The following is a 21,311-nucleotide window of genomic DNA, read 5'->3' as shown; positions in this document are numbered from 1 at the left end:
AAAAGGCAACCTCTCTGTCTCTCTCAAGCCCTGCCATGCACGACTGTAAATTATATGTAAACAATACACGAGCATGCCACTCTTCCTGCTCACTTCACAGAGCTGCCGCTGGCCACCCTGTGTTACACCAGAACTGGCAACCTATATAAAACTGTAGACTGACTACACAACCACCACAGACTGCAACATATTTCTGGTCGGTCATCTTTTTTAACAGTCAGTCAGTGGCGAGTGGGACGGACCTGTGCTTGTCTCCTTTGACAGAGAGAATGAGGAGCGCACAGAAAGGACAGGGAAATATAGGTCTTAAATGTAACTAAATAACGCCGTTATTTTTTGGAAAATGTAACTGGGTAACGATCCTGCTATATTGTAAATGTAACTCGTTAGGTTACTCCATTACAGCAAAACTAACGTCGTTACGTAGCGCCATTAGTTATAACGCCGCTACACCCAACACTGGTGACATTTAGAACCAGCTGGTACACAGGACCGCTGAGTGACTTCCCACTTAGTGACTCCAGCACTTAGAGAAAAAAAATAATCACCTGAACTGAATTTCTTGACAGAAAGTAGCTCATAACATGTCTACTGTGGGATTTTATGAAACAAACACTTTGCAGATAGAAAGAGGATACTCCAAGCTTTCCATACAGGCCCAATATTGGTGAGTTTGACGTTGTTTAATACAATCAGATAGCAAAAACTGTTTTGATGCATCGGCTGCCTATAGACCAACACAGAGCTAGAAAGGAACGCCCATAAACGTCACATCCGCTTTGAGCGTGGGGGAAAACAAACCGTCTTTCCCCATTGAGTTAATACAGCGTATACAGTACACTATCGTTTTAATCACGTTCAGAGCGTTTTTTTTGGACGATAAAACACTCGACAGCCAAGAAAAATCCATCAGAAGGACTTCTGGAACGCAATCGCTCACTTGCCATCGGAAAGTTCACTTATTATTAAGATAACAAGCCTATTATGGATGGCTGGCTAACGCACTGCTGTGCTGCACCGGCTGCACGGAGCTAATATACCTCGCCACCTCATCTAAACTATCCTGCCTCTTCAAAACCTCTGGAATAAAACGGGAGTCGGGACCCAACTTTTCTTTAAGCAATATTACACGAGAGGGTGTGCATTTAGCTACGGTGTCCCTGAACGTCACATGAAAACCGCTAGCCAGCCGCCTAGCATAGTGTGGGGAGAGAGGAGCGCTTGCTGTCTTTCGTGACCAACGCAGCTGATTTCTTTATTTGATGAGAGACAGTGCATCTGTGCTCGTTATATGCACGGTTGGAGAGCCTGTTTTCCATTGAGAGCCTGACTACCTGTTGTATAACTTTACTTTTACCACATATTCAGTTTGCACTACACCAAATCTATTTTTGACAATCTATGCAGTCATTGCAGTGCCAACAATCTGATAGGATAGAATTCGGAGTTCAAGTGGTTTGTATCAGAGTCAGATTTATATTCCCCGCAAATTACACAAGCACTGACTGAGATGGAGATCTGTCGTTTCTGTAGGCTATCTCCAAGTTACACACGCATGAGATGAGATCGGAGATCTGTTTTTCTCTCTCTCAATCTACTCTACTCCCTGTGTTACAAAAACATGTTTGCATACAGTGTTCAATCCTGGTAGAGACACTAATATTATGAGATATGATCAATTAAACGTGCCACAATATAAAACCAACAGCCAGGCCCGGCCATTAGTCGTCAATAGATTTGCTAAATACACTTCCAAACTATGGCACCCTTCTCCTGTGTCCTTGGATTCACTAAAACGTGTTCCATGAACATCATTGCTGAATTAATAGCCTTTGTTTTTTGATATTGTGATAAGTGTAATTGATCATGTTCATGGAAATGTGAAAGTGTGTTTCTTACCAGGCGATTAAATCAGTCAGATAACCATGGCATTGATCCGACCAGTTGATAATTAATCCCGATGCTAATGCAGAGTTTTTTTTGTCCATTGGCAGTAAGGAATCGATGTAATTAAGTGGTTTATAATCAGACTCAGATTATCCCCCATGCATGCGTCAAAGTTGCACAATATAAAGCACCCGTGGGTCCCCCTCTTCCCTCTATGCTACAAAACCTGTTTACATTGTCTTTAATCAAGTGGTAGAGACACAATTACAAGATATGATCAATTAAATTTACTATAATATCAAAAACCTACAGTCGTTAAGTCGTCAATGATGTTTAGAACATGTCGTAGTGAATTCAAGTAGGATAGAGACCTGATCTTTGAATATATGGCAGGATCGACGCCAGTTTAAAAGTATTTTCTGCAGGTTTGAAACTAGGATAGGATTGTGTTGTGTTGCGTCGTGTCAGTGTGTAAATCCTTGCATGATAACAAGCTGTTAATGGCTGTAGACTACTGGAATTCAATTAATGTGCTCTATAACCATCATTGATTAATTAATGCTTTTCGTTTTTTGATATGATAAAGATTAATTTATCATATAGAAAATGTAACGGTGTCTAATACCAGACGGATATATCAGATAACCCATGGTCTTTCATGACGCGACCAGTCCTTAATAATATAAGACAATTTAATCCCAATGCTGTTTAATTTTAAATGCATCATTTTTTGTCCATTGGCAACCAAGGAATCAATGTAAGACATTGCAATTAATTAAAACATCGCTATACTATTAGAAAATCAGATTTGAAAAACACGGAAATACCCATTCTACTAATGGGGGTAGGTGTAAATTTCCCCCACGCTTGACTCCGCCCCCAGCTATAGCCTATGACGCGCTGATGACAGAACGCCGTGTTGGTGTATGGGAGGTATTGTAACCCTAGATTCATCCTATAAAATAAAATAAAGAAATCTAGTGTTGCAATTTGCGGCTAGCACTTATCTATGCCTCACTGCCAGAATGTCCTGGGTTTGATTCACGCTGGCGGCGTGTTCTCTCTGGGGTTGGCGAAAAGGCCTTTCTGTGTAGTTTTCATATTCTCCCCGCGCCCCCTAGGGTAGGTACTAGGTAGTGGTAGGCTATCGCAAATTGAAACACTAGATTCGGATGAATCTAGGGTTGCCAATGCATCAAAACAGTTTTTTTCTGATTGTAACGTCAAACTCACCAATATTGCGGCTCTATTGAAAGCTTGCATTATCCTCTTTCTATATGCAATGTGTTTGTTGCAGAAAAATCCACTGTAGATATGTTATGAGCTACTTTCTGTCAAATCCGAGCAGACATGTTTTTTTTTTTTTTATTACTTTTTTAAGTGTTGAACTTTGGAAGCGCTCGTCTTCAATAATGCAACGTCCCGCTGCCTCCTACAGAATGTGACATTTAGAACCAGGTGATACACAGGACCGCTGAGTGATTTCCCACAAGCGCTTCCAAACTCCAGCATTTAGAAAAAATCAAACCTCGGTTCGAAGTGGAGCAGTGAATCTGACCAGCTATACCGTGTGTGTGTGTGTGTGTGTGTGTGTGTGTGTGTGTGTGTGTGTGTGTGTGTGTGTGTGTGTGTGTGTGTGTGTGTGTGTGTGTGTGTGTGTGTGTGTGTGTGTGTGTGTGTCTCTAGTCAGCATATTCCACAACAGTGCCCTTTAATCTGTTCCTGTCTGTCAGTACAGTACAATACTGGTGTGGCTAGGCTGCACAGGTTATTTAAAGGATGAATCGATGAATCAGATAATGGCACTTTAATTCCATAGCTCACAACACGTTGCATCACACCTTGTAGATCGCCTATTTTTAAATAGGTAAGGTATAAAAAGGGCTAAAGTGCTTTGTGTATGTTTTATAATATTATTTCTGCAAAATAACTACTTTACTGTACTGTATTGTACCTTACTGTACTGTACCAGACCTGCCAACCTGCACGCATTTTGCGTACAAAGCACGCATTTTTAGGTCTCTGTACGCAGGTAGCCAGGTACGCAAACTCCTTTAGCGGCTACGCATTTTGTGAGGCGAATATTTTTCCTCCGTGTCGTGTAGTTCCTCCCAGGCACCACATGCATGGTGTGTGAATGGGGTGCATGGGGCTGGGGAACGGAAGCAATGCTCGTTTTGTCAGCAGAAGAAGAATGGGGAGTCTGTTTTGTTTTGGTTTAGTTTCAGCATGCACCCATCTCACAGCGACGAGTTATTAATCAGATTAATTTATAAAGAAGTGGGCTGCCTGTTCCACTTTCACTCTAAATGAGTATGAATGAATGAATTAGGCCCAAGTGTATTGTCAAATGTGAACAAATTATTTATCACCTGTGAATAAGACATTGGTCTATCAACAATGAGTAGCCTGTAGCCTATATGAATGGATATACAGACGTGTGTGGATATACAGACGTGTATGTGATCTATACACAATGTAGGCATATAGGCCTACGGTATATCAATTAATGAATGGAATAGAAACCGATATGAATTGAATACTTTCAACTTCTTGCAAATCATGCACAGAAATGTGGTTTTATTTAGGCTGCTCAACTAACAAAGACAGGTTTATGTAAAGAGCCTACTTGACAATGAAAAGCTATTTTGCAATTTGAATAACATGATTATATTGATATATGTTCATTCATAAAGTCACTGGTGATAGACTGTTTTGCTAGTCTAATGTTAACTAACTCTGAGCAAGTGCAGCTAGTATATAACAATATTGCCAATGCCACATTACTGTATTGCCTGGTAATACTAGCCTACTTTTTCTCCAGACCAAATGACATTTTTATTTAAAAGGTTGTTGTTATAACATCTTGCCTCCATTAATAAGTCAAGACATGCAATGTGCTACATTTCTGGTGTGAAATTTATTTAACATAACTGTAAAGGTCCCACCCAAGATATACGCTCTTCTGTGCGGGAAAACCGCAAAAGTTGCACTGCGGGTGCTGGGTGGGTTCTGCACGGGCGCTGCGGGCACCGCACGGGCACTTCGTGCCCACGAATGTGTACAAAAAAAAAAGGGATGGCAGGTCTGCTGTACCGTACTGTACCGTACTATACTGTAGCTTACTGTACTGTACGTTACTGTATTGTACTGTACCTTACTGTACTGTACTTACGTACTCTACTGTATCTTACTGTACAAGTAAATTGTTTTGTTGTGGGATTTCTGTCTAGATCTATGAATTCTATGTGTTCTAGATCTATGTTATTGATTCTATGTCTTCTAGATCGGTTTTTGATTTTTTTGTTCTAGATCTATATTTTACATTCTATGTGTTCTAGATCTATGTGTGTGTGTGTGTGCATGTGTGTGTGTGTGTGTGTGTGTGTGTGTGTGAGAGAGAGTGTGTGAGAGAGTGTTGAGTGTGCCTGGCCTGCTCAACAGCGCCCCTCCTTTAGTGTGTGTGGCGACTAGAGGTATTGTCAGGCTACAGACATACAGTACGCGAGTATTCCTACCATAGGAGATGCGGTTGCATAAATTAGAAGGCGCGGCTTGTGATTGGCTGGAGCGGAGGTCTGGAGCGCTCGGCTGTCCAGTTGATATGTTGATCAGGGATGTTGAGGCTGTTGTGAATGAGTTGGTCTCTACTGCTGCCATGACCTTGACTATCATCTCTGCATCCCTGGTGACACGACTCCAACCATATTCATGGTGTGGCATGGAGGAATGGAGGTGCAGCAGCTCTGCAGAGAAAGCTGCAGTGATTGGTTTTGTGTAGACCCACTTCATCCGGGCAGCAGGATTGAGGGTAATGCCATCCAGAACTCTCGCCTCCTTGTCATCTGCATTATAAGTCTGCTCCAGAAGCATGTCAGGAGAGACCCCATTGTGGTTGCCATATGCCCTTCTCCCAGTGCTTCATGTACCTCTGGGGCTGTGCCTGGCAGTTCCTTCATCTCTGCCAAATAAAGATACAGAGGCAACATGCATCAACAAGGCATCAACTGAAAGCTTATTTTGTGCTATTTCAATCGGTGTGCTGACTGTCTTTTTAGAATGAATTATGTAGTGTCTCTCCACGTCTTAAGGTTGGAACTGGCATCCATCGAGTTACGAATTTTGATTATTGAGTGAATTGATTTTTTGCCCACTCCTACTGTCAATGCTTGTTGCAATTTAGAAGCACATGGCGTCTTAAGTTGCTTCAAGTGTCTTCTCTCTGTGTGTAAAGTTTCCCCTGAACATGAGGTGGAGAGGATCCCCAGTCTGGTCCAGGAGGAACCACAACCTCCACAACATGAGGAGAGGAGCTCCAGTCTGGTCCAAGAGGAACCACAACCTCTACAGATTAAAATCTTAGGTACGAAATAAAATAAATACACAATAACGATGCTAATATTTTTTGCGACCGAAGGTCGCATTATACCCTGAGAAATCTCGTAGCTTGTCTGACTGTCAGTATTGTCTTACTGTCAGTACAGGAAGTGGTGTCACGTAGGGCTGTCACGATATGACATTTTACATGCCGATTAATTGTCACTCAAATAATTGCCGATTAACGATTTAATTGTGTTTTTGTCGTTGATAATTACATTTCTATTTGGCTTTTAGGCTTTGAAGTTGCATATGGCAGATATGACACATAACCTAAACACACAATAAATTACTGACATATTTGACAACTTACTACTTAAAAAATAACATTGATAGTGGAAATAGCCGATCTACAAGCTCACAACGCGTCGCGATGCGACGCGCTGTGAGCTTGTAGATCTGCTATTTCCACTATTTCTGACATTTTTCAACATTCACGATTATGACGATTATGACAAAATAATTGCGATAATGTCAAATAATCACGATTAGACGATTATGTAATAATTGTGACAGCCCTAGTGTCACGTGATGTCAGTGAGTCACAGTGATCTGGTACAGAATTACTCATATATGGGCATAAAAAGGATGTCACGTGACATCACTTCCTGTACTGACAGTCAGACAAGCTACGAGATTTCTCAGGGTATAAAAGTCCATATAATAGTCATTCCCAGAAAAAAGAAAAAAAAAAACTTTTATGCCCATACATGGAGATTTCTGATGTCATAAATCCCAGGCAGAAAATGAGAATGTTAGGGTACCCCCTTATGCCCATATATGGAGATCCACAGGCATCAAACCAAGGCCCTAACTCATCAAGGCCCTGCTTGCCATTACTTACGTACGTTTTATGCCCATATATGGAGATTTGTATATTGCCAATATTAAGGACATTATTAAGGATATTATGTCATCAATATTAAGGACATATATGGGAATGCCCATATTTGGTAATCCATATATGGGCATGTGTTGACATAACATAACTATCATGAAGGGGTCTCCATATATGAGTAACTGGTCCCAAATACATCACTGGTCAGATGGCCAAGAATTAGTGCGACTGTCCCATTTCACCCTGAGGTTGCAAGTCACCCTGAGGTGTCTTACTAGTAATAACCAGTTATAGGCCCTAAGGGCGAAAAGCGACCTGAGGTCACACACGTAAGTGCGTGACCTCAGGTCCCGTTGGGTCGAACAGCGTCAGCAGGTTACTGAGGTTAGGGTTATGGTGAGGGTTAGGTTTTAGTGGTCGATCCAAAGGGTGTTCGACCTAATGACATGTTACCGTCGAGCTTGCACCCAGTCCCATTCCCCATTTTCTTTTTTTTGGTGCTCATCACCATGTCAGCTGACCTTCCGGTTACCCGAAAATAATTGGTGACCCATAAGCTAGCGAACAGAGAAGAGTAAAAAAGAAAAAAGAAAAAAAAGAGACATGCAATTGTTGTAAAACCTTGACCATGCACAGTGACAGTTTTCAATTTCCACCATAAAGTGTATCTGTGAAGTTGAATGATTGCAGACAATACCAAATATCTTAGATAAGTGAGGATTGCTCTATGGTTTAGAAATATAGCATCTATTCACAGCTACTCCGACTACCACACCTACGAAACAGAGGTGCACTTAATAATTTGGTTGCTTTCGTTGTATCTTTTCCCCAGGCGTCATTCAGGCGCCTGTGTGTAAAGAGGTTTCCCCTGAAGCAGAGAGGAGCCCCAGTCTGGTCCAGGAGGAACCAGAGCCTCCACACTTTAAAGAGGAGCAGGAGGAGATACACACCAAAGATGAACAGGAGGAGATGCACATTAAAGATGAGCAGCAGGAGCTACACATACCAGTAGCAGTGGAACGTGAAGGTGATGGTGGTGCACACCTCAACTGAACGCAGAAAAAAAACACAAGCTTATCTAGCGTACTCGGTACAGTTCACAACCAACTAGTGATGACCATCTCGGCTCTAGACACTGTTCTGAATCTGACATCATTGAAGACCGTGATGAGTTGGAGACCATTGTAGAACAATCACAGTGTGTGTCTTTGAGCAACAAGATGTCCCAGGACCTGAAATTATCTAAATAAACTCCATGCAGAGTCACACAGGGAAGAAAAGTTTTAATAGTACAATATGTTGCAAAGGCTTTAGTCAGATGAGTCATACAAAAATAAAATAAACATATGAGGAACTTTAGTCGCAGTCGTGAACTTTTAGATCAGCTTTATTCACTATTTTTGTGCGATACTCTAGGGCAGTGTTTCTCAGCCTTTTCAGGCTGTGACTCACCAAAATAATCATTTGATCTGGGGACCCCCCACCCTGACAAACATATTTGTGGCATTCAATTTAGTTTGACTCTGTACCACAGATAAATATTATGAACATAACAGATATCATAAGTTTATCCTTATACTTGACCTTGCACCAGTTAACTGTACAGTCATGAAACTGTACCTTTTCCTATGCAAACATCTAATAAAGTCTTCAATCAATTATGGATCGACCAATATGGGATTTTCATGTGAAGAGGCCGATAACCGATATTAACACACACTGATTGCTTAAAACGCACTAAACGTCTTTTTATTAATGTGGTTATAAACAATCTCATAAACTATCAATTAGGGCCCACAATGCCCAGTTTGTCTCTATTCTCAGATCATAGCCTTTGAACTGGAACCGGAAGTGCCGATCGGTTTCGAGTCAATGTTGTTGTTGTTTTGTATTCATTTCTGTCATAAACATGCAGGCCTCCAACTCCTCAACCGTTTGTCCAAAATGAACAGGGTAAAGAGTGTGACAGAGTGTAGAACGTCCGGAAGTAGCACACTTTCGTAGCAAGATCGCGCATGCACGTGCATGTTCGCCGACGTTGATTGCTTAGGGAAGAATTGCTATATGAAAGCTAATCCTACTGTAGCTGGCCAGGGGAGGGGGGCGGGTGATGGAGGGCTGAATGAGTGCTCTGGATGATTCAAATAGGCACAGACACGCCGATCTCTGGTGGTTAAATGGCGATCGGCACCTTTTTATTCTCTAGATTGAAGTATATTCATATAGATTTATTGGTCAAAAGGCATATTTAGTGATTGCTCTTTGAAGCCAATAAGTAAAGAATGGAGCATGACACACACTTACAACTTACTTGGTTGGAAAGAGGAGGAGGATATCTTTATTCTTATATACATATTTATACATGTAGGTGAAAGTGCACCAAAATTATTAAGAAAGTTAAAGATATTGAAAATGGCTGGCACCCGTTTGATAGACCTCAAATAAAGTCTGGCAGTCAGTGTTAAGAACCAATATGCATTTTAAGTACGAAAACAATTATAATAATAATCCTCTCAGCAGAGGTGCGTCTTTAAAAACTTCCATTGACTGTCATCAGGACATTGAGTGAGCCTCCAGAGACTGGTAGCTGCACCAGTTTTGCACATTCATGGATAGATCTCATTATCACACATGGGGAAATAATCAGTTACCAAGAGGCACAAATAGTAAAAAAAATTAAATCAAACCTTTTTTAACATATTTATTTTTTCTCTATCGATATTTTTCGATAATATATTTTATGAATATTGAATTCAATAATTGCCCGTTTCCATAAACGGCCGGTCCTTACAATCAATATGCTTAACTCAAGTTGCGTAGTGCTCCGCTGTAGTATGCAAATTAGCCATGTGCATGACATATAAATTTGCTTTCAGTGTTCAAAGGACAAGCCATGTGCCATGACATATATCTAAGCTTTTTTGTAATGTAACATTATTGTCTGGGTATTATTACAGCAAAGATGACCAGGAGGATGAGGAGGAGAAAGACTCCACATCAGGATGCTGTGAGTTAAGCTTCTCATTCTCATTTTTCTTATTTTATTTTTTATTTTTTATATTTATTTCTGTCTGAGTAATTGTGTTGGTTAACTCTTTTACAGCCAACTTAGAAATGCTTGTGCGCTTATAATGCCAGAAATATTGGTAATTTTTCATTTACTTACTTACAGTACATTTACAGCCTGCACTGGTTTTAATAGACCACTAGAGAGCGCCATCTATAAGGCCATCACATCTCTGAACAGTGTTTGCTCTGGCGTAGATGAGGATGCAGCTGAGTCAACTGCCTCAATGATTTACATGGGGCGAGATCTCCGAAACAGCGTGGGACTAACCGGGAGTGTGGGCGCCCCACGTGGTCGCGCGATCGGGCAATCAACCTATCGACTGGGCGGCTGGGACCGCATGTACACGCCACAGCCACCTTTTTCTGGATCTAAATCCGACAAACTGAAGCGAAGATATGGTTTAGTTTTGGTTGGATGCTATGGCTAAACAGGGCCAGGCTAATGCTGAAGCATTTCTCCATTAACGGGTTACGTCATAGACGTCAGATCTTAGGCAATCTCATGTAACAGGGTCCAATATGATAGACTCGACCGTTTTTGTCCCCCCAAAAAATCCAAAAACTACAGAATGTGATGGAAAATGATCAGAAAGGCGATGTAAGGTGATCTGGCTGACTGGGATGTCCTAGAAATGAAGATAAAATCATATATTTTTGCGAATTATGTCGCCATGGTAACGCAGATCAGAAAGAAAAGTATTGGCACCCAATTCCTGGCCGAGCCGCACGTTCTGATGTATATATTGTGGGGGTGGCATAAATTGTGCGGCAGTTAGTACGTGCTGAAATTTGCAAGAACATTAATGGCTTCACTAACTAGAAAATTAGCAATTTGTGAAATTGCGAGTGTGGTTGCCCGCCCAACCCCAGTACAAGTCGCTGGGATGTGCCGCCAGGACCCCGAGGAAAACATCGGGGCTCGAGGGAGACGACGTCGAGTATACCACCCGCGACGTGTGGTTAAAATTTGGTGTTAACTGGATGTTTCGTTTGTGATTTGGGCCCCTCCCGCTAACTTTGGAAGTCTGTTACGGGCGAACGGTATGGACTATCTAAATATCGCTTGAATATGTTTATCGCATGGGTCCAGGATCCTGTGTACCGATTTGTGTGACATTTGGAGAAAATATGTGGGAAAGGAGCAAAAAGTGTGTTTTGAAGAAAATTCTAAATGGCGGAAGATATTTCCTGACGCAAATAGGCAGGGCCTATATGGGGAGATGCAAGGAATCCAGGGAAAAGAGAATTTTCCGACCTTCGGTTCAAGAGTTCTAGGTCAAAAGGTCAAGTGGGCTGATACGCCACCATGAGGCCGACTGATGTAAAAAAAAAAATGATTAATTCTTAAAATGATTATGAATCTCCTCCCCAAGTTTTGAAACAGTAGCCCCTATGGTTTGCAAGAGAAAAAATAATTGAATGCGGGTGTATTAGTGTATTAGTGTAGAAATTGTTATTGTTGTTTGCCCTAAACATTCAACAACTTCATCTAAAATTGTGAGGCGCCGCTCCTGTGTTTGACTGACTGTAATATCAGTAAAGTTCTGCCAATCATTCCATCTGCATGTCAGTGACACTGGGCATGAATTAAATATGACTTCAACGGAATGGTGGGTTCAAGCTGGGCGGCATAGCTCAGGGGTAGAGAAACCGTCATTAGAACACGGATGGTTCTCGAAGGGTTCCTGGTTCAAATCTGGGCTCCCCCTGAGTTAATGTCAAAGAGTCCTTGAGCAAGACTCTGAACCCCTATTTGCTCCCGGTGAGTAGGTTGGTGCCTTGCATGGTTTCCTCCACCATCGGTGTATGAATGTGTGTGTGTGTGTGTGAATGGGTGAATGTAATGCACAATCTTTGTAAAGCGCCTTTGATTAAAGCGCTATATAAATGCACTTCAGGAGCTATTCAGGAGTGACAGATCCGGCAACTTATCCCATTACCGCTAGGAGGTTACAGTGGGCAATTCTTACAATCAGACAGTGATCTACTCAGGGCAGTTGCCTACATCATTCCCATTCAAGAGCGGCTGAGGCCATACGTGTCACAGGGGCTGTCGGTTGATGAAGAATTGTTAATGTTCATATTTGACCAGAGACCATGTATAACACAACATTTGATCACCACATGTTGATTGTGATTCACAACTACCCTATGATCATAGTATACTGTATCATTAGTGTAGAAATTGTTATTGTTGTACATTTTTTTTCAATGTGTGGTTTGTAATACTTGTGTTTCACTCAGGTTGTCAAGGAGCTTTGCAGGAAGTGCCAGCAGCAGTTTCCACTGCAGTGTTTGGAAGAACACTTGCAGGACTGTGGACCTGGGTAATTCTAACGTTTACGTTTGTTTGCTAAGCTTTGCAATAAGTATGTCTATAGAAGTGTGTAATTGTATTTCTTTGTTCTGTTGTACAGTTCATCAGCGGATACTGGAGCTCAGGATACGCCTTCTGCTGTCCCATCTCTGTATGTATACAATGTTGGTGTGCATAATATCATTAAACATTTTATTTTGAGCTTTTAAATACCAATACCAACATTATGGTTTTGCAATGACCTCTGAATGACATCATGTTTGCCTTTAATATTTGTTGTGCCCCAAGTCAGCTGGTAACTAACATATGAAATGCAGACAAAAATGGCACTAGGGATTTCTGATTGAAAGAGGCTGGGTTGTAAGACTAGCTGATAAACTTTTATAATTCCTGTATTTACAACTTAACTGTTTTTCAAGTTTCCCGAGTTTTGGCCGCACATGTCTGCCCTCCAAAACGAGTTTCCTGAGTTCCGCCATTAAAATAATAATAAATATAGCTGCAAGCAGCGATAAAGTGTCCAAGCCATAAAAAGCAGGAAAGCAAAAAAGCATCAAGGGAAAGCAAAGAAGAAATCAAAGAAAAACTAGAAGCAGTGTTCTTCCGAATAGGTCTCTGGCAGGTCAGGTGGTTTTTTTGGCCTACTGGTGACTCTATAATAGGCCAAAGTGAAAAGCCTGCCATGCGTTCTTGGGCCTTTCAGTCAATCTACATGCAGGATTTGAGGCATTTCATTCCAAAAATGTGTTTAGCAAAAGTTGACCTGCTGGTGGCGCAATAACAGGCCAATGTGAGAAGGGTGGCATCTGTTCCTTTACCTAGTGGGAATGTGTGTGCGAAATCTCACACATATAGCAGGCTGCGTTCATGATTTGAGACATTTTGTTCAAAAAGAAGCAATCCTGCAAACCTTGGAACTCTGTTAGCCAATTATGGTATCGGACAAATCTGTCATGATAACATCACTGTAGAGATACTGTGTACTGATTTGTGTGATTTTCGGATAAAATCTGAAGGAGTAATATCAAAGAATGTGTTTTACATACTGTAAGTCGGCCTTCTGGTGGCGCTATAAATGGCATATGTGAAAAATGCAGGGCACAGGTTTTTCCTTGGCCTCTGGGAAGTGTGCATACAATGTTTTACACGGTGGAGTTATAGGTAAAAGCACAAATTGGCTTCTACACAACATATATGCAAAAGACTGTATACCTGTATGCAACAGACATAAAATGATGTGATACTATTCACCTGGACAGTTTATGATACTGTACATAGTAAGTAAGTAAGCCTTGCCGAGTCATGAGGCCCATATGACTCGGTCGAGCCATGAGTCTCATAGGGTAGGCTGTATTGCGTGGCTGGTATCGTTCGGTTTCGTTCCCGCCCCATGGGCACTACATGAACTTTGCTTCATTAGAAAGATCTATTGATAGTAAGTAAGAAACAAAAAGTTCTCCGAGTGTCACTTGCACAATCTTTGTCACCAGCCAAAATGTATTTAATGGGAATAACAAAAAAACGAAAGTCTTGTGCTGCTGTTTTTGCTTGTAAAATTTGCTATATTGATTTTGGCAACACAAAATCTTTCTCAAATGTCATAAATACATCTACCTAACATCTGAAACAAGTATTGGTGCCTTAGTATACTCATATGCAAATTTAGATCATGTAATGTAGCAAATTTGTTGAAGGAAACGCTTCAATGTAAGTGATTGTCAGTGACTGTAATTTTGTTATAATGACAAGTAAACTTGATGTCTATTTCATGGTTTCACATCAAGAGAAACTCAATGGAATACTTATCTTCCTGATTGGGTGTGTCTGGATCTATAATTTACATATTTCCAAGATGGACGCCACCCGAAAATGAGCTTTACTATTACTTTTACAGTGACAGCTGGCTGTTATGACAAAAGCAATATGTTTTTTCAGTTTTACCTCAGATTCTATCAAGAGTTGTGGGGATGATTGTGGAGAAAAATCTGTATCTTAAAGATGACATTTTTAATTCATCACATTGCTGAACCAAAGACAGACAGAAGTCAAGCTCTCCTGAGCACTGGGAAGTTGGAGATTCTAGAGACTTCATCAGATGGCCTGGCTGAAGACCTTTTACTTGTTTGGCACCTACTGTAGGTAGAATAGCTTCCAACATCACAGTTGCTGAATTCTCCTCCAGATGCAGAAGCTGGTTTACATGGCTTTTCAGCATTCTGTGTAAACTTTCACCCACAGGCTAGCATTATTGGCTACCTTCCACTCATCCCAGCATCGCCAACTGATCCTTCTGTCCTCAGAAAAGAGATGAAACGACTCTTCACTACATAAGTACACCATTATCACTGGAGATCAGGCAACACCAAGATGAGTTTGGCAATGTAGTCCTGTTGCTGGGAGGCTTCCACCAAGCTCACAACTACTGAACACGAAGGCTATTTGCAAGATTATCAGGGATGGCAGGGGCAGATGATCTGCTTGTTGCAGCAAGTCTTGGTCAAGAAGGAACTGTCAAGAAGATGTTTGTTGAAAGACATAATACTACCAAACTTTACATGCCCTCAAAGTCCTGTTTGAAAAAGAGATAACTGGCAGAAGTTAGAAATGACGAGGCATCTAGAGATGGCAGTCTTAGGAGATCAGCTGCTGCTTTTCAGGAATCATTCAATGGGCAATCAACTGCAGTCCTCTGGGCAAACTTCCTGGAGATGTCAGATATTCTCCAAAGCTTTATCTACTACGAGCGGGAAGGTGACTGGATGGGACATCTCTGTGAATCAGCAAGAATGCTACCCTACCTCACTTCAGTAGGCCACTACAAGTACGGGCAGCAATCTTTACCTTTGTATTTGCCTTAGATGAAGAAATTACCGGAAACAGCTTCCAGGGCTGCCAAGTTCCAGAAATTGTTAAGAGTGAGACATTTTTTGGGGGGGGGATCAGAAATCAATCACAGCACATCAGAAATCAATCTGAGTAAATGTAATCTGAGTATTTCTGAAATTTTCGAGTGATCATATTTTCTTTGACTCAGAAAAGAAAAATAACGGCCGGTAGAGAAGGGCTCATTTTAAACATGAACGTGATCTGGAGTTAGATCAGACGTGTCAACATTAAAGAGTTTGACATAAGCACATGCCATGGGCATCCAGGATGTTAACATCAATTCAACCTGACGTGGCGTTTGAACTCACAATCTATATCAGGCACAGGGACTAACCACTACACCAGGGCTACTCAACTTGAGATGGCTCAGGGGCCACTCAGCAAAATACCAAAAGTCCAAAGGGCCGCAAGCTAAAAATGACGGTCCTATTTTGGACGTTTACATTGATTTTGTAACACACTTCATGACAAGTCTAATAATTAAGGAAACACACAGAAAACAGACACATTTCCATTTATATAAGCCAGGCCAAACCTCATTGAACCAAAAGATTGTCATGGATGGAATGATGAAATTGATGACATTTGAAATTTTTATCAAATTAGGCTTTATTCACAAAATGTTAAGTGAAAATGAACAGATCTGGTTCAATCTTTTTGTAACCCCCCCTGTGTCTGGGTATGCAAGGCTAGTGAACTTTGGCAATGTAAAGGTATTTTTTCTCATGAGTCATGCCACTAACACTCCTTTTCATTAATAGGACAATTTTAAATAAATAAACGTTTATACTTATTATTCAATCACTCAAACCGCAGCATCCCTATTCTTGGGGGACAATTACCAAAAAATAGCCGATCTACAAGCTCACCACAAGATGCATTGTGAGCTTGTAGATCGGCTATTTTTGGTGAAGAGAGTTATTGTATGGAAAAATAACTCAAGTACAGTTCAACTCAGCCTCAGATGCACTGTACTTGTAAAACAGTTTGATGCTTTGAGCTTTGTAAAACACAGCAGCTCGTTGGAGGAGATTTGTGGTAATAAGCATAGTTCCTTGGCTGCTGCGCGATCTGTTCATGCTTGCACTGTCTGTCCTGACTGGCGGAGTCGCGGAGGCAGAGACAAGCAGCGGAGGCAGAGACAAGCACAGACAAGGGCTACGTACAGTCGGGCTCACTGGAGTGGAGACGCATGATGGTCGTGCGATGTATGAACGGTCGCGATCGTCATGTTTCAGGCTAATGAAGACGTAGCCTACGTCTTCATTAGCGTCATGCGTCTCCACTCCAGTGAGCCCGACTGTGGTTGTCTGCTGCAAAATCTCCGCAGATTTGTCTGTCTCGTTGTACTATATATAGCTCTAGTCAGTGTAGCCGCCTGCATCTCCGCACTGTGCTCTATGCATTGACTACATTCGCTTCCTGACTCTTATCCCTACCTACGGAGTGCACGGAGGCTCAAACATCACCGCGTTTTGCGTTACGCGTTAACTTTGACAGGCTTAGAAAATCTTATTTTTATTGGCATGATCATGACGGGCCGCACAGACATGCGGAAAGGGCCGCATGCGGCCCGCGGGCCGCGGGTTGAGTAGCACTGCACTACACTATGGCAGTCACACATAATTGACCAGTCATTTAAACAAAAAAGGATTCATGTAATGTACTTGACACACTGAGTGCCCTCTTTCAAAATGATAAAGCGTCCCCCTTTGGCCAATTGGGGTAAGATTGGTTTCAGTGATATTTGGGCTAACCCTCTACAGTAGTTCATCATGAAAATTTGATGAACTAATGTTTTAGAGGCAGAAGAATAATTTGCATAAAACTGCAATATTCATTGAATTATTAAAAAAGAATGTTTCAATTTAAAACAAATCTGATCCGACAGATCTTTAGATATTGGTCCAATGTTCATGTAAAAAAGGTTCTGTGCATGTGACGCGAAGTTTCCGGAATAAAAGTGTGTTTCAAACTGCTCAAAATGGCGGAAAATCTAAGGGCAGAGCTTACTTGACTTACTTGACACAGACGGCTTCCACTTGAGTAAAGGCACGCGTGTAAGCAAGTTGCATGTCTTTAAACGAAACGAGGCATGACTTATGCCTATTTAAATTTTCAAATGCTTCGTATAGCGCCCCCCCTTTGACCAATTGGAATAAGATTGGTTTCAGTAATATTTGGACTAACCCTCTACATCTTTGCCAAATGCCATGAACGTGTCACTTTGCATGTATGATTTAGAGGCAGAAGAATAATTTGAATAAAATTGCAATATTCAGTGAATTATTACAAAAATAATGTTTCACTTTAAAAGAAATCCACCGAGACAGATCTGACCGTATTGGTCCAAAGTTTGTGTAAAAAATGTTTTGCGCACGTGACACGAAAATCCAAGGAGGAGATCGATTTTTACTGTTTTTCATATAATTCAAAATGGTGGGAGAACTAAAGGTCAGAGGTCAAAAGTCAGAGTGTAAAAGTTGTTCGGCATGAGGAGACGCATAAGTGTATACAGGTTTCATGGCTGTACCTCAAACAGAGCATGTGCTATACCTGTTCAAAGTTTGCATTTTCCAAAGGCTTCCTACAGCGCCACCCTTTGGCCGATTGTTGCGAGCTTCGTGTTTTAGCCGTTTGGCATGGTCCTCTGCCATACTGCCGAGTTTCGTAAAAAGCGACTGCACGGTCAAGCCACTAGAGAAAAAGTGGCGGAAGAATAATAATAGAAACGATGAAGTACAATGTCAATGAGCGGCCTTTGCCACTGCGTGGCTTGGCCACTAATAATAATATTAATAATAGTTTATTTTTAATTTTTTGTTGCACTTCCTACTTCCAAGATCGCTATGGCAAAATGCATGTTTGACTCCCAGAACAACTCTATCTTTCAAACATGGCAGCCATGTTTGTTTACATTTTAAGAAAACATTATGGCCTCTATCTCATGAATGCCTGAAAAGATTTCCAAGTGGATCTTTTTTGTTTGAAAGCTGTGAACGGCCTGCACATGCATGGTGCATGTTCCGTGCATTATCCGTGCACCATTGTGCACGTTAAAAGGCAACAGATTCTAATTTTATTCATTTGGAGCCGAACAGACTAATTGACAAATTGTTTATATGGCTGTTTATCACAGTAAACATATGTTTTCACTCTTCGCAGCACCAAAGTAAAACTGCGAGTTGGACTCATCATGGACCCAGGGCTGAAAACTTATTCGACAAAAAACGGTATTGTAAACTATTTTAACCCCAATACATTAATTCTAATGTATTTCCTTTACTCTAATGTATTACCTTTACGACTAAAACAAAATCTTATTTTAAATAACACATTTGCATTTTGCATTACTGTATAATCTTGACTAATTGTAAAATTACAAAAATAATACTCATTTCAGCCTTAAAAGTACAGACAGTGGAGGTGGAACTGACCCGCGACAATTCAACTTTAATGGCAGCGATACGGAGAGCCTTCCCGGTCATTGGTGACAAGACGTTTGTTCTTGCAACTGTTGACAGTTGCAAGAACATTAACGTCATTGGACAAGAATCATGGTCATCTGAGGGCCTGCGGACAATGAGTCAGAATAAAAGGGCGGCTGTCTACATTATACCTAAGGTACAGTATGCTAGATGCTATGCTGTGAGATTATGGATTGCAGGAAAAAGGTTGCCACAAATAGAACTTGCATAATAAAATGAAGGTGTGTTTTCTTGTTGTGCTCCCTCCACAGGATAAAATCACTCGTCCTGAAGATGTGCCAGAGGAGATCCTGACATCTGACCAATCAGATGGGGAGTCCGAAGGCAGCAGGGGTGGAATCTTGGTAGAATCTGATTCTGTAAGACATCACAAACTACTGCTGCTACTGTGTTGCACAAAACAATGTCTGCATATCAATCTAGCTGCATGTCATTTAATCACAATTGTTTACATTGCCTTCATACTAGTCTTTTGAGATGTAATCTGTCTTTCTGTTGATAATGCAGGACAAGAATGATACAGATTGATAAATAAGAAATTCACTCTAAATATAAATAAAAGAAATATAGAACCTTAACTAAAATGTAAAAGAATATAGGATCCGAGAAGATGATGATGTAGAAGTTTCCAGCATTTATTTAGGCAGGCATCACAGAACAAGTCCAAAAGATAGCATACAGTCAAGTAGGAGAGAGAGCACGCAGGCCTGACCTCACCTCAGCGGTGCAGGGACCGCAGAATACTGTGTCTTCATGTCAATATACAGAGTTATATAGGCCTACAGTTCCCTACAGTATATATGACACCTTGACAGACAACAGCTGCCCATGCAGGACACCACAACACAATACACATTGATCAATCAAAGCATCAAAGGACAGGAAGAATCAACAGGTCTGATCCAATCAGACAATCTTTATGGCCTAAGGACACCAGCTGTGTAAATGCAACCTCTGTGATGCTGTGACGTGGTCAGGCTATATGGAGATTAGACATTTGAGTTCATTATACATTTTAAGATTACCTTGATATTAAACAAAATTATACATTTTTAAACAAAGAAATCCTATTTATCACAGATGTGGACCATGATACTTTTGAAGAAATGGTAAGTGAGGTGCAGCTCATGTTTTATTAAGATAAGTGATATTGCAAGCGCTGTATCTCTTTCTACTACCTGTTAGTGTTGCTGCACATGGAATTGCATGTATCGATTGATATTCGACAGAGCAGTTGCCTACATCGTTCCCATTCAAGTGCGGCTGAGGCCGTACGTGTCACAGGGGCTGTCGGTTGATGAAGAATCTGTTATGTTTATATTTGACCAAAGAGCATGTATACATTTGATCACCACACGTTGATTGTGATTCACAACTACCCTACAATCATAGTATACTGTAATTATTAGTGTAGAAATTGTTGTTGATGTTCGCACTAAACTGTTGCTCTTCACCGTTTGACTTTCAATGTGTGGTTTGTAATACTTTTCTTTCACTCAGGTTGTCAAGGAGCTTTGCAGGAAGTGCCAGCAGCAGGTTCCACTGCAGTATTTGGAAGAACACTTGCAGGCCTGTGGACCTGGGTAATTATAACGTTTACATTTGTGTGCTAAGCTGTGCCATAAGTATGTCTATAGACGTGTATAATTGTATTTTTTTGGTCTGTTGTACAGTTCATCAGCCGATACTGGAGCTCAGGAAACGCCTTCTGCTGTCCCATCTCTGTATGTACCGATGTCTCTGGTTGACATTGGCACATTTCACTCAGGTTGTTTTCATCTCACTCATGTCACTTTGTCTGCTGACCTCACTCAGCGACTAAAATAAAATAAAAGAAACAAAAAAAAACACCCCATGATGTGCACTGCAATCTATTTTCAAATGCACTACATTGCAGATGCTTTTTTGAGAGTAAAAAACTAAAAAAGAACACATGCATGCCATGCATGATCTGGGCAGATTGCCCCAGGAAATGTGCCAGAGACATCGGTATACAATGTCAGGTGTGCATAATATCATTTAACATTTTATTTCGATCTTTTAAAAACCATTAGAGTAGTGAACATTATGGTTTTGCAATGACCTCTGAATGACATCATGTTTGCCTTTAATATTTGTTGTGTCCCAAGTCAGTTGGTGACTAACATGAAATGCAGACAAAAATGGAGCTAGGGATTTGTGACAGAAAGAGGCTGGGTTGTAAGACTAGACGATAAACTTTGAAAAATCCTGCATTTAAAAACATATGTTTCAATCATCAGATTCACCAGACTGTAAACCACAAAGTAGTAATTTTTATTCTGTTAAATTGTTAATGCACGCCCCCCCTCATTTTGTTCAATTGTCTGTTTTAATGTTAGCTGCTCCCTTTGTCTGCTGAATATTGCTTGTACGGACTTATATTGTTGTTCCACAAACTGTTAAGATGTGTTGTTTTTTCCACTTTTTA

The 21,311-nt window shown here is 40.9% G+C and overlaps 1 protein-coding gene across 1 annotated transcript in view; it reads left to right on the top strand.

Annotated features, from left to right (window-relative positions):
- LOC308291082 (uncharacterized protein) overlaps nt 1–20,449 on the top strand; it is a gene marked incomplete at both ends in the record, with an annotated part of 21,387 nt that extends 938 nt beyond the window's left edge. Inside the window, 8 exons of the mRNA XM_080732996.1 lie at nt 6,122–6,250; nt 7,935–8,129; nt 10,060–10,109; nt 11,042–11,125; nt 12,416–12,498; nt 18,899–18,998; nt 19,114–19,221; nt 20,363–20,449. Coding sequence (XP_080589122.1) covers nt 6,122–6,250; nt 7,935–8,129; nt 10,060–10,109; nt 11,042–11,125; nt 12,416–12,498; nt 18,899–18,998; nt 19,114–19,221; nt 20,363–20,449 — 836 coding nt within the window. The remainder of the gene's footprint in view (nt 1–6,121; nt 6,251–7,934; nt 8,130–10,059; nt 10,110–11,041; nt 11,126–12,415; nt 12,499–18,898; nt 18,999–19,113; nt 19,222–20,362) is intronic.
- Between the last annotated feature and the right edge of the window lie 862 nt (nt 20,450–21,311).

This window comes from Nannobrachium achirus, assembly GCF_963921795.1.
Source record: "Nannobrachium achirus genome assembly, chromosome: 9".
In the NCBI taxonomy this organism is placed as follows: Eukaryota; Metazoa; Chordata; class Actinopteri; order Myctophiformes; family Myctophidae; genus Nannobrachium; species Nannobrachium achirus.
This window is presented reverse-complemented; position numbering and strand designations above follow the sequence as displayed.